This window comes from Ichthyophthirius multifiliis (assembly GCF_000220395.1).
Source record: "Ichthyophthirius multifiliis unplaced genomic scaffold scaff_1120509251101, whole genome shotgun sequence".
NCBI lineage: Eukaryota > Ciliophora > Oligohymenophorea > Hymenostomatida > Ichthyophthirius > Ichthyophthirius multifiliis.
In genome coordinates, this window is record NW_004086202.1 from 1 (window position 1) to 16,758 (window position 16,758).

The following is a 16,758-nucleotide window of genomic DNA, read 5'->3' on the forward strand; positions in this document are numbered from 1 at the left end:
TATATATATACATATATATTTTCTAATATAATAAAATAAAGTTGAAGAATAATAATTAATTTAATGAAATTAATAATATTGCTTTAAATAAAATTTAAAAAGAAATAAATGCAAATAATTTATTTTATTAAAAAGATTTAACCTTGGAAATTTAAGTCTTAAAGATTATTAAGAAAATATTAAAAATAAATATAAATTATAATATAAATAATTTTATTTATAAATATTATATAGTATATTTTTTTTTTAATATTTAAGTAAATCAAACTTAAATAAGAAACTTTTTTAATAAAACGTGATTTATTTTTGATATCTAATGTCTTTATATATATAAAAATAATAATAAAAATTAAAATAAATCTTTTATAAAATAAAATAAAATATTTTTATTTTATTTTTAAAAAAATAAAGCTATTTTTTTTAGTTTGTTTGAATAACTAATAGTTTTTTTATTTAAAAATAAATATTTTATATTTTATTATAGGTTTTTTTAAACTATAAATGTAAATTTACTATTTAATATTTAATGGATTAAATTATTTTCAAATATACAATTATTAAATATTTAAAAAAAAATTTAGACATTAAAAAAAATAAAATAAATTAAGAAGATAATTTTAAATAATTATTTAACTTTAAAAAAAGTATTATATAATAAAGATAAATATAAATTTAGAAAAATAATTTTTGATAAATAAATAAAAAATTAAACAAGGTTTAAAAATAAACATTTATAAATAAAAATATATTCATTTTGGAAAAAAACATTATTTCTAAAAAGGATTTAAAAAAAACATAGAAAAAGTAGGGATATAAATTTCAAGTAAAATAATCAAAAAAAATTAAATTTACTAAAATTTAAAGAATCAAATTATGATGACTATAACTTCAAGTAAATATAATGATATTATAAAAATAAAAGAAAGACAATAAACAATTGGAAGAAAATTAGAGATAAATTATAAGATATTAAATAAAATTATTATAAAAGTAAAAAATATAAGAAAAAAATAAAATAAAAAAAGTTAAAGTAAATATATAAAATAAAAAATTATATATAAAAAATATAACAAAAATAAAATTTAATAATTTCATAATTATTATATATATTTATATATATAAATAAATATAAAATATATAATAATTATTATATTAAATTAATATTGATAAAAAAATGTGATATTATTAAAAAAATAAAATACTTTTTTTATTACAATTAATAAAAAATATCAATTAAAAATGTATTTTTAATTAATATAAAATAAATAATTTAAAAGAATATATAATATATAAATATTATTTTTTTAATATTATTTATTTTTTAATTTCAACTTTATTCAATTTTTCTTTCAAAATAGTATTTAATTTAATTTGGAATACTTTTTTTTGTTTTTAAAATTAACTTTTTTTTATTTATTTATTAAAATATATATATATATATAAATATTTATTTAATTAATTACTTATTTAATCTTTTAATAATATCAGATTTTTATATTTTATTTTTAAGAAGGCTATTATCTTTATTTTTTTCTTATTGTAGTTTAAATTTTTATATCATTAATTTTTTATCAAATGGATTATCATTTTAAATTCCAGAATTATCATATAATTAATTATAAAACAACTACTAATTTTTCTTATTAATATTAGCAAAATATTAAGATGTATATTTAGTATTATATCTAAAACAAGGTTATATATACCATTTATTATAGTTATTATTATTTTTTGAAATATGATATGGCTAGTATTTAGTTAGTTTAGTTTATAAATTTTTAAGTTCTTTATCTTCTTTGACTAGACTATGTTTATCAAATAAATCTTAACAATTATTTATTTCAATTTTAAAGTCAATAAAATTATTTATATTTTTATCTATAATTTTAGTTTTAAATAAAATAATTATATATATACATATATATATATATATATATATATATATATATTAATAATTACTTTATTTTAATATAGAATAATTATTTTATAATGATTAACTTTATTTATTTTATTAGTTTTCAAAAACTCCTTCTCCATATAATTTTTAGTTTAAAGAAAATCCACTTAATTTTTTTTTCTTTCCTAATTTAGCTTAAAAGGTTTAATATTATTTTAATTTGTAATATCAGTTTCGTTTATTAAATAATTAAAATTTAATAATGAATTTTATTTGGTAAAACTTTTGATCGAATTTGATAGTTATTGATGTTAATTACGTAATTTATTTCTTTATAATTCAATATAATCATGTTTTTTAACACTTTGAGTTTTTTTATTCTAATCGTTTTTATTTTTTCGAATTCTTAGGATATTTATTAAGTTAAGTTTTAAATTATATTAGTTATGGAATCATCTTATTTTTAATTTTACAAAGTTTATTTTAAATTTATTTAAGAAACTATTTAATTATTTCTAAAATTATTTTTTCTTACATTTATTAATTTTCTTTGTAAATGTTCCTAAATAATTGATTATGTTTCTTTTTCAATATTTAATAAGTCGAACTTTTAAGTTATAAAAAAAGCATTTAATGATTTTTTTTTTTTTTTATAAACATTGATATTCATTTTTTTTAATATTTAAAAGTTTATTTTTGTATTATTAAATAAACAACAAAATTATTTTTATATATTTTAATTCTTTAAAAAATTAATCATTTCTTATATAAAATTTTTTAAATAAATTATAAATAATATTTTAATTATAAAAGCTTAAGTAGATTACTACATTAAATTAATGATAATATTTAAAGAATTGCTTTTTTTTAAAAAAAATAAAATAAAAATAAAATAAAGAATTAATTTTAATTAATTTTTATTAAAAATATTAAATTATACTTTTATAATTGTTGTTATTATAATTTTTAAATATTTTATACTGAAATAAATAAAAATAAAAAATGTCTAAATTATAATAGCAAAACATAACATATTAATTAATAAATAGAAAAATTAAATTAATATAGTTTAATAAATTATAAAGTTTTATTATAAAAATAAATAAAAATATGTTTTTATTTAATTTTAAGGTATATAACTTTTTTATATTTAAAAAATAATTTAATATATAATATTTAAAACAAAAGTATTGACTAAATAAACTAATTAACAGATAAAAATTATTCTATGATAAAAAAAAATAGAAAATGTATAAATAATCTAGAATTTTTTATAACATATATTAAATATTAAAAAGAAATATATTTTTTATGTTTTTAATTTATTAAATTAAAATATATTTATTGAAAAAGTGTTATAAAAATAAATTATAATAATAATGTTTAAAAGATTTTATGATATTAATATAATAATTTATTATAAATATTGCATTTATTAAAAATATAAAATATATATTTAAATAAATTTTAGTTATTTTATATAAATATGTATATTTATTTATAAATTAATTTTATTATAAAAAAGAATATATATATATATATAATAATTATGTTTTTATGACTATTTTACTCTTTTATTTTATTTTTTTGGTTCTTTATACCTTTTATACTAATGTTTTTACAAAATTTTATAAAATATTGCTTAAAAATATTTGAATAAGAACTAGAAAAAACAAAGAAAAAAAAATACTTTCCATTGATAATATTTCATTTGATTTTTTTACTCTTTATGTTTTTGCAATAAATACTACCGTTCGTTTATCCTGAATAATAATTTATTATTTAAAATAATATAATAACAATATGAAAGAAAATTTTTAAATTTAAAAAAAACACAGATAATTTACAGAATTACCAATTTATTTTAAATTTTTATGAAAGAAACTTTAAGATGTTATGTTCCTGCAAATAATATAATGAGTAAGATTGGAATAAAAAATAATTAATTAAAATCTGACAATTATAAAGATCATCATTCTTTTAATAATTAAAGATAAATTGATTTACATAATAATACTAATTTTATTTTTGATCTTAATAGATATGAATAAAGAAATTATATTATATAACATATGACAAAGTTGGAAGATATAAATATAATTTTCTATTTTATTAAGTCTTTTAAACTTGAATATGATTAATATTATAAAATGATTTATACTTAAATTTTGCTGCATAATGCACTTATAATATTAAGAATTAATTTAATAAATTTAAAAATAAAAAATAAAAAATAATAAATAAATATACAAAATAAAAAGTTTATCTTTAAAAAAAAATATATTATTATGAAAAAAAATATTTATATTAATAAACAAATAAATAAGTATAAATCATAATATAAAATATAATATATATATTATTTATATATTTATATATATATATATATATTTATATATAAATATATATAAACCTATATATTATATATATCTTTTTAACATTATTATACTTAAAAATTTATTTTATAATTAATTTTTCTTCTAATTCAGGTTATTAAATTATAAGTGTATTTATAATAAAGAAATATTTTTTATAAAGCTTTTATATTGCCATATTTTAAACATTATAATTATAGCGGATAATTTACAGAATTAATTTATAATAACATTATATTTTTTAGAAAGAACAGAATAATCTTTGACTTATTTAATTCTTTAAAACAAAAAAATATTATTTATTTTTCAATATAATAATATATATATAATGGAGACCTATTTCATTTTGTGCACATTATTTTAGTTAAATTAAGATATACTCTAATAAAAGAACTATGCTTTAATATGATAAAAGGAATAACAAAAATTTATTTTAATAATTTTAGCGCGCGCGCGAAGAATTAATTAAATTATTAATCATTAAAAAAATTTATGAAATATTTTTTTAATTTACTAAATATTTATTTAACTTTTAAAAAAATCTTATTAAGTAATTTTTATTTTACTTTAATTAATTTTTTTAAATAAATAAAATAAAAAATAATATCTTTTTTAAAATAATTATAGAAAATTAAATTATCATTTAAATTAAGTTTATTTATGAATATATTTTATAAGAAAAAGTTAAAAAGATTAAAATTTTTATAAAATTAGCAAAATGAATTAATTTATGATAAAAAATGAATTTATAAACATCATATTATAAATTTTTTTATTAAATAATAATATTATATTTTTAATGTAATTTTTAAAAAATTCTATTTAAAAAATGGTATAATAAAATTATAGTATTATTTTATTTTGATATAAATAAAATAAAAATGCAGTAAAATAAATTGTAATAATTATATAAATAAAAAAAAATATCTAAAAAATAATATATATACGTATATATTTTTTAATTTTTTTTTTATACATATTATTTTTTTATTATTAATTATTAAATAATTATATTCAATAGTTGTGAATAAATTGATTTTCTAATTTATTTTATTTAATTTTAAATAAAAATAATAATAAATTTAAAAATAAAATATACTTCTTTATTTTTGAAATCTCATCATTTCATAAAAAAGACTAAAGATATGTATTTATTATTTCTATATTTTGTAAGATAATAATATTATTTAAGAATTTTCATTTTTTTAAAATAATTATAATTAATAATGATAAAAATTTATAATCTTTTTTATGGGGGAAATAATTTCTAATTTTTATAATAAAAACTTATAAATTTAATCCTTTATTACAAAAAATATTTTTTTAAAAAAAGTTAATATTATTGTCAATTTATTGAAGTTATATGAAAATGAATAAGTTAATATAAAAAGTATAAGACTAAATCTTTTAGTTTTGATGTGATTTTATATATTGTATTGGTACTTATTTAAATTATTACTTTTAAAATAATATTTATTTAAATTAATTCACAATTTTTTAATAATATTTAGATATTTTGGATATTTCAAGATATATGTTATAAATTTGATTCTATACTAATCAATTTATTATAAAAAGAATAAAATATATTATTTAATTTTTATTATAATTTAATTCAATAAAAAAATAAATAAAATAATTATAACAATAAAACATGGAATAAAATAATAACATTATAGAAATATTTGAAAGTTTTGAAAATAAATTTAATAAATATAGTCATGATGCTATAAAAATTATGCAAAAAAATATTTAAACCTAATTTTATTAATCAAATATAGAACAAGTAGAACAAGTAGAATAATTAAAAAATCTCAAAGACAAATACAAACTAATATTAATTTAAAGTAAAAAATAATATTAAAATAATATTTAAATAAATAAAAAGTATAAAAAAATCTCGAATTTATAATGGAAGAAATCATAAGTTTAACACTAATTTATGGAATAAATGAAATGATATTAACTTAATTCTAAATACTTTTAAAAACTTGTAGTTTAATAAGATTTTAGTAATTAGCTTCTATATAAGTATTAATTAAAATGGAATAGAATAATGGTATAAATTTAGAGAAAAAATTAAGTGAAGAAAATATAAATTTAGATGAAATTTCTAATGAAAATTAATAAAATTTTTATGAAAAAGATGAATATTAATAAGAAAATATTAATTAAGAAAATTCGAAAAATCCGTTTTTAATAGAAGGTTTGTTTATAAATATAAAAATGTTTTAAATATTATAAAAATACTTGAGTTTTTAATTAAATAATATAATTTAAGTTTTTAAGTCTTTTAAAAAAGAAAATATTAATGATTTAATTATTATTAATTCAAAATTAACTACTTTAAGTGAGTTTATACCTATCGCCTTAAGAAAACCGGCTGATGATCTTTTTTCTTTAAAAAAAAAGTCGCACAAACGATGGAGATTCTTAAATTAATTCGTTGAATATAAAGAAATTGCTTCATAAAAAGAAATTTAATCATCTTTTTAATAAATTGTATAAGCTATCCATTTAGGAAATGCAACCTAAGCAAAAAGTTCAGAACAAAAATCACCTTTTATGAAATCTGTAATGAAAGGCTTAAGTGGAGTTTATTATTTATGGTCATATCAATCAGCTAAAAAAAAGCTTAAACATTTTATGCATAACCTAATATAAACGAAGCCATAAAAGTATATATATATAAATATTAATATAAAAATATATATATATTTATATATATATTTATATATATATTTATATGTATATTTATTTAATTATTTATATAGGTATGGAATACAATGGAAAAGAATATTTTTTACTAAGCCCTAAAATTAACTTTACCTTCGACAAAATATGTTTAAAAAATATACATAGACAATGTTACTAATTAAGATATATTATAATAATAAAATTAACCAAAATTTGAAATTATTAGAATTAATGACGAAGAAAATTTTTATAAAAAATAATTATTTAAATTTAATAAATAAAAAATCCAAATAAGAATACTTTCATCTCATAAACTAGTTAAACCTAATTCTTAAACAACTAAGTTTTTCAATAAAATTATTCTTCATGTACACGGAGGTGGATTTGTATCTATGGGAACTCGATCACATTAAACATATACTAGAAAATGGGCTAATAAGTTAGGAATTCCTATATTTGCAGTTGATTATAAAAAGGTAATTATTATTTAATTTATGAATATATATATATGTATATATATTTTATTAAGGCACCTTAACATCCCTATCCTTATGGATTAAATGATTGCTGGTAAGCTTATTTATGGATATTATTTTATGCTGAGAAATTCTTTAGTAAAATATATTTATATATTTATATATATATGTATTTTTACCTTTATTAAGATGTGAAACCTGAAAAAATAATACTTGTTGGTGATTCTGCTGGTGGTAATTTAATATTAGGCTTGGTTTAACTTTGTATAAAATTTAATATTTAATTACCTTCGGGCATTATTCCTGTTTATCCGGCTTTAAATTTACATATTCATAGTTTTACACCGAGTAATATATTAGCTTTGGAAGATTAAATTCTCCCTCATATGTACTTAAAATTAATATAGAAAGCATATTTATAAGATAAATTATAATATGCAGATAGTGATCCTTTAATATCTCCTATTATAATACCTGATCAAGTTTTTTTTTTATTTATCATTAAATTAAATTAATTATATTATTTAATTAATTTATTAAGGTTCTTTAAAAATTCCCTCGATGCAGATTTTCTATTGGTTTAAATGATCCTTTAACTGATGAGACTTTTAGATTTTTGGAAAGATTAATGTATATATATATATATATATATATATACTTATATATTTATATATATATAATATGTAATTGTTTAATTTATTTATTTTTTAAGAAAAAATGGAGTTGATGCAAAAATTATTGCTTATAAAAATATGCCACATGGATATTTAAATTATGATAATATAGGAGGAATGAAATGTGCTTCTATTTGTGTTTAAGATGTTTGCGATTTAATTAAAGAATTAGTTGATTGAATTTTTTTTTTTTAATTATAATTATTAGTTTACTTTTATATTTTATATATTTTTACATTTTAAAAATTGATTTCTTTTTTAATATTTATTTTATTATTATCCATAAAAAAAAAAAGGAATATTATTTAAAAAGCATATATATTTTTTTTTAAAAAAAAATTTAATATTATATTTAAAATTTTAATAATTGTTTTAATATTTTACTTTTAGTATTAAAAAAATAAAAGTTGATTGTTTTTAGCATTATTAGAAATATTATAAAATTAAACTCAGTTTATTTAAAAAAAAAAAAAAGAAAAAAGTTATAAAAAATATTGAAAGAAATAATAAAAAAGTAAGTTCTTTTTTTTTTTTTTTTGTATTATTTTTTTTAAATAATATATATATATATAATACTTAATTTAAATTATATATTTATTTACAAAAAAATATTAAAAATATTAACAATAAAAATGGCATTAGTTTCCATTTTAGTGCCTGCATTTTAATTTGAAGATGATTTAAATTTGGTAATAAAAAAACTATAAATAAAAATTATTGGTAAATAAATAATATATTATTAAAAAAAAAAAGATGATTAAATATGCTAGTAATTAAATATAAAATAAAATTAACTTTAATTATGTACTTTGTAACCGAATTCATATACAAGTTTAAAAGAATATGGAATAAAAATGATAAACTCAAGTTTTTAATTAAAAAAAATTATAATTGATATAAAAAATAGATTTAAGTTTAAAAAGTATAGAATCAATGCTTGAAGAATAGAAATTAATGCTTGTGAAAGTGGATAAATGTAAAGATGCATTATCAACTTTAAGTTAAGAATTTACAAATTTAGTTTAAAATCCAAATATATTCAAGTTAAATTATAATATATATAATATATATAAATATATATATATATATATATATATATATATATATATGATTATATATAAATATTAATATAATTTAGAGATTTAGAAAATCAAAAATTATTGAAAAGAACAAAAAAAATAAAATAAGTAAAAGATGATAATAAAAAACTAAGATAATTATTAAAGTAAAAAATTAAAACAAAATATATGTATGTATATATTTGAAAATAAATATATATATATATATATATATATATATATATATATATATATATATATATATATTTATATTTATATATATTATTAAGAGCATAATTAGAAAATTCAGAAAAAATGAGAATAGAAACATAAACTACTGTTGAAACTTTAAGAGAAGAATTTGATTTATTAGTTAGAGTATTTATATAAATAATTAAATATATATTTATACTTAGGAATTAAGTAGTCTATAAAAAAAAGAGTAAGATAATACAGAAGATAATATATAAGAAGTTGGAAATATAGATGATAATAAAAGATAATTGTAAAAATAAAAGTTACAATTTTAGAAATAAATAAATAATTAATATTAATTAAATAATTAAAACTAAGAATTATTGTCTTTTAATAATTAAAAAAACTAAGTTTAAAATAATTATAATTATAATATTAATAATAATAACAATAATAATAATTAAAAATTTAAATAAAAATAAGAGTCAAAATAAATTTAAAATAAAAATAATAATATTAATATGCCTATAAAAATTTGAATGATTGTAGTTTAAATAATTTAAATTTGAATTTATTATTTTTTCTGTTATGAACATATTTTTTTTTTTGTAAATTAAAAATAAAAATATATTCTAATAATAATTTATACATAAATGTTAAAATTTATAATAATATATATTTATATGTTAAGATTTATATATATAAAAATTATATAAATATATATATATATATATTAATATAATTATTTATATATATTTATTTATATTTCTATATTCTTTATATTTTTTATATTATCAAATATCTTCAAATTATTAAATTTATCCATAAACATCTTATATATCTTCTTAAGTTTATATTTTTTCAACATTTACAATAATATTTTTACACATTAATTTATTTTAATATTCTTAAATATAAGACTATATCCTAAACCTAAATTTCTAAATAAGGCATCCTCTTAAAAAATCTCTTACAGTAAGTTCTCTTAAACTAACTTTTTTCCTATTTTCCATATCTACCAAAAATTATGCGCCAAACCCAAATATATTTTATGCCTACTCATTAAATGCATACCCTTACAATGCCCCAGTATCATCTGAAATTGTAAATATAGCCGAAAATTTAGGTAAAAGTATTCTATTTTAGCAATTTTTAACGCATTTATATTCTCCATTTAGCATAATTTCCATTTTTTTTTAACACACACTACATGCGTAATAATAAGGTTTTTTTTCGGCAGAAGATGAGGTAATATAGCCTTCTATGTTTGTATAAAAATGTGTATTTTTTCCTTATTATAAATTTGAAATTTATGCATTTTTTAATTCTTCTTCCATTAAATTTAAAATATATTAAATTTTCTAAACTTAATATATATGAATTGATTACTATAGAGGATTTCCTATATGAGAAAAAGTTAAATTTTATTAAGATTTTTTTGAAAAATCATCTAATATTTAAAAAGATTCTTTAATTTTTAAATTTAATTAAATACCATTCCCTCCATTTATTTATTTTTGTTAATTAAATTCAGTCAAATATGCATTTTTTATAAAAACTACGTCAAATTTTTGCATTTATATCCATTTTTTTTCACCTCTAATTACTATATTTGCTATATATAGGCTTTAGTCACCTATAATCATTCTTATATTGTAAATTTTATCATTATCAGCACCTTACATTTACTCAATTAGAGGTTCTTCGAGCAGAATTCCGGCTATATCGAAGGCAAAATTAGGGTTAATGTACTAAATATCACTAAATTTAGTCAATTCATAAACATATAAAGGTATTTTTAGTCTATCTTCTTCAGTTTCTATCTCACAAACGTCTATATTAGACTTTTCATAGCCTTCGTATTTAATACAGAGTCGAGTTGGAGGCTTTGAAGAGTCTATCATTGTTTATCCTTTGGAAAAAAAGTATATTTTTGTTTCCTGTAATTAATCATAATATTATATTGCTTCTTATCCAAAAAATTGAACATTAGTAGTATAAGGAAGAGAAGAATCATATATATCAAGTTAAAATTAAAGATTTTTTCCAAATGTTTTTATAGAAGATTTTTTTATTATTCGGGCTCTAAAAGTTAAATTTCTAACACCTCTTTTAATATTTTTTAATTATTATATATTTTTTTACATAAATATTTATATATAAAAATATAAATATATAAATATATAAATATATAAATATATAAATATATAATATTTATTTATTTATTTATTTATTTATTTATTTTTTTCATTAATATTACGAAAAAATAAATTTATAATTTTATATAATAATAGATTCTATTTATTCTTTATAATTATTATTATTATTATTTAAAGAAATAATTTATATACAAGCAGTGAAATCTGGTCTTATGTTAAATTTTATTAAAAATTCTTAATCACAATCTGCCACTTCTAAAAGTCCTCCAAATTTATAAAATTTTACTTCTCCTTATTATTATTCAATGAATTCATTTAAACTTGTCAATTCAATAATTTTATTAAAATATTTCCTAAAATACACTGGAGATTTAACTATTTACTTTGATATATAAAATATATCACTTTTCTTTATTTTCTCTTAGTTTTTTTTCCATATCTAAATAAATCTGAAACTATCAATGTCCTTAAATTAAGCATATTTAGGTAATAAATTAGGTACAAAAACAGTCATATTGACTTTTTAACTATCTTCAATTTCACCCAAATCGCCTTTAAGGTCCATATTAATTAAACTAAAAGGTACTTATTTATATCCACATATAGCATTTATAGTAGCTTGAGTTTTTGCTGGTATAAGTTCTATAATAAGATCTTGTTTTACCCATAATTATGATGATTCTTCACCATCGAACTCTATTTATAAATTCCTTAATTAAGTCCTAGTTTTATTTCCAATATAAAAAGTTAATTTTAGATAATTAGATGAATTTATATAATCATAAATTAGAGTTGAAATACATCCTATCTATAAAATATTATTTTCGAATAAATTCGTTTTTTATTTTAAATTTGAAATCTTAAATCGACGAATATTCTAGTTTGTGTAATTATAATTTGAAAGTGTTTTATATATATTAGAAGTAGATAAATTTGAGATTTCGGTACCTTTATATTTCTTATTATCATTTAATTTGAGATTTTTTAAAGGAAAATCTCGGGCACTTATTACAGATAAGTCTATATATTATATATATAAATACTAATATTATATTTTTCTTTACTTGATACTGAAAACTATTCATTAAATGATAATTCACTATGAGCATCTATTTTGTTTGGTTTGTTTATATAATATATAAATATATTTGAATATAATGATTTTTTTTTTTAAAAAAAAAAAATACCGTCTTATTATAATACATTATATTAAGATCTATTTTACGGACCAAACTGTATTTATAAATAAATTTATATTTATATTTTTATTAAAATTACTGTAAATTTTTAAGATTAACTACTAAAAGCTTATTCTATTTTTGCTTGTTTAGATTAGAAATCTTCATTTTTATTATTATTATTACTGTTATTATTATTTTATTTAATTTATCTTTATTTTTCTTATTCTTATTATCTTAAATATTCTTATTCTTCTTCATATTCTTCTTATTCTAATCTTAATTTTTCTTGTTCTTCTTTTATCTTTTTAATTTTTGTTTATTCTTATACCATTTATTGTTTTTATTGTTATAGTTATTCTTATTCATTTTAATATTTAATATTATTATAGTATTATTTATCTAATTATTTTTATTATTCTTCTAGTTCTTAATCCTATTAATTATATTAAGCCATACTCTATATTTTATTTGTACTTTCTTATTTTATATATCCTAAATTCTAAGGTCCTTATCCTTCTTTTTACTTATTTTAATTTTTTGAAAATGTTATAAATTAACTTTCATTTATTTATTAATTATTTTATTTTTTTAAAAGATTTGATTATTATTATTATTCTTATTCTTCTATTTTTTTTTATTTTTCTTGTTCTTATTATTATTATTATAATTTTTTTTATTATAATAATTAAATTTCTTCTTCTTTTTTTAGTTCTTATTCTTCTTCTTCTTATTTTCTTTTTAAATCTTTTTTTTTTTTTTCTTCCATTTCTAATTATTATTATATTCTTATTTCTTCTTGTTATTATAATTATTATTTCTATAATTCTAATTATTATTAATCGAATTATTATTAATATTAATCATAGTCTTCTTCTTAGTCTGGTTAATATTAAAAAGGTGGATTTTACATAATATCATTTTTAAACTTTAAATATTCTTCTTATTGAAATCCAGATTAAACAACCTCCTTTGAACCTGTTATAAATTTATCTAAAAATTCTATATATTTAAATGTTTAATCTATTAAATTTTCATCATATTATCCATTATCATCTTATACTATTTTTAATAATTATTCCATACTTTTTTAAAATTAAGGTGTTTATTCTTTCAATACTATTTTTATTTTCAATATAAATATAAAAAAATATTAAATTATTATAGATATTTTAGGTAATAAATTTTATAAAACTCAAACATTAAAAAAAGACAAATAAAAAATATATAAATTTCTTTTTTTTTTGTGAATAAGGTATTTAAAAAATAGAAATCAAAAAAATTATAAATATATATATATATATATATATATATATTTATTTATATAATATTTTTCTTAATTTTTTTACATAAAAGTATAAAAAGTTTATTTTTTGTTTTTTTTAATTAATTTAGAAATATTTTAATAAAAAAATTATTAAAATTAATAATAAAAATAAAGTAAAAGTTATATATATATATATATATTTTACTATCTTCTATTCCTTCTTCCACTTCATTTGAATTATTAAATATATCAAATACTAAACATCCGAATTCAGCTACTTCATTAAGTATTTATTCTTTTAATTTATATTTGTTTTATTTTTTTTAAAAAAATATTTATTTTTTAATTACATAAATCTTATTATATTTTATTTAGTTTCTAAGGAGTTTCCTTAGTTTTAGTATTTTTAGATTTTTTTATTTCCTTTCAAAAAAATATAAGGGTCTTATGGAAAAGTTACTCCTTATGAAACTAAATTATCATAAGTTTATTTAAATTTAGTTGGATTTTAATTAGTGTCGATAGGATATAATTCGGCTAAATGATGTAATGTTTCAAGTGTTAAAATTAATAGATTTTTTCCTATTTCAGGATCTTTATTATATTTAATTTATTTTTTTGAAAAAAATTAAAATTATTTACCATTTGAAAACATTGATTATCCACGATTTTCGCTATTGCTTTTTTTCTCATGTTTGGCGATTTATTCAAGTACTTTTAATAATTTATTATTTTTATTGTTTATTTTATTTAAAATTCCACGATTTTTCTTTACTATTCCTTATTAAATTAACTAAATATTTTTTTATTTATATTATATTTAATTATTTTTTAACTTTTAATATTAAAAATTTTGATAATGGTTTAGAATTTTTTATTATAAAATTTCCTCAGCTTATTCCATTAATTTATTAACATATATACTTTTTTTATATTAAAAAATTAATAAAAATATAGTAAAGATATGTAATAAAAATATGTGAAAATTAAATTTATGTAAAATATAAATATATTATGTGTATATGAATAAATAAATAATATATATTATATATATATATATATATATATATAATTATATATATGCTCTATTACTCATCTTATTAAGATAATTTTTTTTCAGAAACCTCTTAAAATACAAAAAAATTCTCTTCGGATTAAATTGCTGTTAAAATTTCTTTTTAAGTTTTTTCTTCCATTATTTTTATATATTTTTTTTTGAATTATATATAAATTACAAAACAATAAAAATAACTTATAAAATAAATAAATTATATATTTAAATATTTTATTTATATTAGAATAAATTATATAAATTTATTTTATTTTTATTTTATATTTTTTTATAAAATTAAAATTTAAAAATTAATATTTATAAAATTTAAATCATATAATATATATATATTTATAAATAATAAAGATTATTTTAAAATTTTTAATTTTAAAATAAAATTATCATTTATCTTATATTTCATGATCTTCAATAGAAACTCTATAAATAATTTAATTTATAATTGTTTATAATAAAATATAAATACTTAATCATAGAATTTATAATATTATCTTCAAGTTTTCAATTATATCATAATCAACTTTTATAGGAAATCCTGATAATGGATAAATTGTTCTATATTTAATAGCTAATAATCTAAAAAGTTAAAGCATTTCTTTATTTTATAAATTGCTTTCATTTTTAATTTTATCTAAAACTTAATTAATATTTTATTCAATCCAAAAATTAATATTTTATTAATCTTATCTAATATTTTAATATATATATATATATATATATTTATATATATATATATATATTATTAAAAATTATACAAATAATTATTAATGCTTAATTATTTTAATTCTTATTCTAAACTTTTATTAGTAGAAGTAGCATATTAAGGATAATATATATTAATTAATTCCTTCATTCTAAAAATAAATAAATTTATAAATGTTTATTATAATTTTAATATATGACTTTTATTTTTATCACATAATATTTATTTTAAAAACTTAATCAAAAAAAAAAAGATTATAATATTTTTTTAATAGAATATTTATTTAAATTAGTTTTTTTTAAAATAAAAAAATTAAAATAATAAAAAAAATGTTATTTTATAAATATATATTTAAATATATTTTTATATATTTATATTTATTTATATATATTTACTTTTTATAAAAATATAGTGGTATAACAATACCGTTTTTCCTTATAGAAATAATTCTTTAGTATTAGCTTAAAATATATTAAAAGAGTTGTTTTATTTTTAATTGGCAATATTTCCACTTCTAATAAGAAGTTCAAATATTATATTACACATAGAGCTTCTTATATAATTCATAATTTTTTAGTTCCATCAAGCAGACCTATATCTTCTGAAATTTTTATTATTTATTGATCTTGTGAATTATTTTACTAATTATTTTCGATTTATATTTATCTTATTTTTAAAAGTTTAGAAATTTAAACTTTTAAGACATTATTTTCTTATTCTATTTTTTATATTTTTTAAGATTTATAATTATATTAATCATTCAATCTAATATTTTCTATACTTAATTTATAATTTTAAGCTTTTAGTTTTTCATTTTCAACCTAAATATTGTAAAAATGAATATTTGTTGATTATTATTCTTTATTAGAAATAATTTTTGTCATTTTTTTTTCAGCATATTTCAATTATTACTTTATTAATTTAATATTATATATATATATATATATATATATATATATATATATATTATTATATATTATTATATTATATATATTATTATATATTAATTA

General features: G+C 14.0%; 2 protein-coding genes across 2 annotated transcripts, besides 45 other annotated features; one reads left to right on the forward strand and one right to left on the reverse strand. All coding sequences in view use genetic code 6, as the record gives it.

Annotated features, from left to right (window-relative positions):
* Positions 1 to 345: 345 nt before the first annotated feature.
* Positions 346 to 387: a microsatellite.
* Positions 388 to 983: 596 nt separating this feature from the next.
* Positions 984 to 1,089: a microsatellite.
* Positions 985 to 1,024: a microsatellite.
* Positions 1,090 to 1,093: 4 nt separating the features above from the next.
* Positions 1,094 to 1,153: a microsatellite.
* Positions 1,154 to 1,292: 139 nt separating this feature from the next.
* Positions 1,293 to 1,321: a microsatellite.
* A 585-nt stretch (positions 1,322 to 1,906) lies between these two features.
* Positions 1,907 to 1,949: a microsatellite.
* An 820-nt stretch (positions 1,950 to 2,769) lies between these two features.
* Positions 2,770 to 2,794: a microsatellite.
* A 1,317-nt stretch (positions 2,795 to 4,111) lies between these two features.
* Positions 4,112 to 4,157: a microsatellite.
* Positions 4,113 to 4,157: a microsatellite.
* Positions 4,116 to 4,154: a microsatellite.
* A 58-nt stretch (positions 4,158 to 4,215) lies between the features above and the next one.
* Positions 4,216 to 4,309: a microsatellite.
* Positions 4,216 to 4,327: a microsatellite.
* Positions 4,243 to 4,327: a microsatellite.
* Positions 4,328 to 6,421: 2,094 nt separating this feature from the next.
* Positions 6,422 to 6,453: a microsatellite.
* Positions 6,454 to 6,878: 425 nt separating this feature from the next.
* IMG5_141700 (hypothetical protein) lies at positions 6,879 to 8,387 on the forward strand (the record flags this gene model as incomplete). Its single annotated transcript, XM_004031302.1, has 6 exons — positions 6,879 to 6,950; positions 7,047 to 7,445; positions 7,499 to 7,583; positions 7,635 to 7,927; positions 7,987 to 8,075; positions 8,158 to 8,387. The coding sequence occupies 6 exons, from the start codon at positions 6,879 to 6,881 to the stop codon at positions 8,297 to 8,299; spliced, it is 1,080 nt and encodes a 359-aa protein (XP_004031350.1). The 3' UTR covers positions 8,300 to 8,387.
* Positions 6,945 to 6,989: a microsatellite.
* Positions 6,952 to 7,026: a microsatellite.
* Positions 6,980 to 7,045: a microsatellite.
* Positions 8,077 to 8,128: a microsatellite.
* Positions 8,388 to 9,164: 777 nt separating the features above from the next.
* Positions 9,165 to 9,252: a microsatellite.
* Positions 9,170 to 9,244: a microsatellite.
* Positions 9,253 to 9,390: 138 nt separating the features above from the next.
* Positions 9,391 to 9,460: a microsatellite.
* A 328-nt stretch (positions 9,461 to 9,788) lies between these two features.
* Positions 9,789 to 9,833: a microsatellite.
* A 174-nt stretch (positions 9,834 to 10,007) lies between these two features.
* Positions 10,008 to 10,070: a microsatellite.
* Positions 10,034 to 10,138: a microsatellite.
* Positions 10,067 to 10,138: a microsatellite.
* Positions 10,089 to 10,164: a microsatellite.
* A 1,363-nt stretch (positions 10,165 to 11,527) lies between these two features.
* Positions 11,528 to 11,583: a microsatellite.
* Positions 11,584 to 11,616: a microsatellite.
* Positions 11,617 to 12,496: 880 nt separating this feature from the next.
* On the reverse strand, positions 12,497 to 13,576 carry IMG5_141710 (hypothetical protein; the record flags this gene model as incomplete). The annotated part of the gene is made up of 4 exons (XM_004031303.1): positions 12,497 to 12,551; positions 12,735 to 12,764; positions 12,810 to 13,189; positions 13,271 to 13,576. 4 exons carry the CDS (start codon positions 13,574 to 13,576, stop codon positions 12,497 to 12,499), a joined length of 771 nt encoding a protein of 256 aa, XP_004031351.1.
* Positions 12,870 to 12,964: a microsatellite.
* Positions 12,924 to 12,984: a microsatellite.
* Positions 12,925 to 13,009: a microsatellite.
* Positions 13,398 to 13,459: a microsatellite.
* Positions 13,477 to 13,565: a microsatellite.
* Positions 13,534 to 13,574: a microsatellite.
* Positions 13,577 to 13,992: 416 nt separating the features above from the next.
* Positions 13,993 to 14,040: a microsatellite.
* Positions 14,041 to 14,906: 866 nt separating this feature from the next.
* Positions 14,907 to 14,955: a microsatellite.
* Positions 14,953 to 14,985: a microsatellite.
* A 28-nt stretch (positions 14,986 to 15,013) lies between these two features.
* Positions 15,014 to 15,058: a microsatellite.
* A 178-nt stretch (positions 15,059 to 15,236) lies between these two features.
* Positions 15,237 to 15,287: a microsatellite.
* Position 15,288: 1 nt separating this feature from the next.
* Positions 15,289 to 15,321: a microsatellite.
* Positions 15,322 to 15,743: 422 nt separating this feature from the next.
* Positions 15,744 to 15,785: a microsatellite.
* A 261-nt stretch (positions 15,786 to 16,046) lies between these two features.
* Positions 16,047 to 16,075: a microsatellite.
* Positions 16,076 to 16,084: 9 nt separating this feature from the next.
* Positions 16,085 to 16,142: a microsatellite.
* Positions 16,092 to 16,142: a microsatellite.
* Positions 16,143 to 16,672: 530 nt separating this feature from the next.
* Positions 16,673 to 16,752: a microsatellite.
* Positions 16,753 to 16,758: the final 6 nt, after the last annotated feature.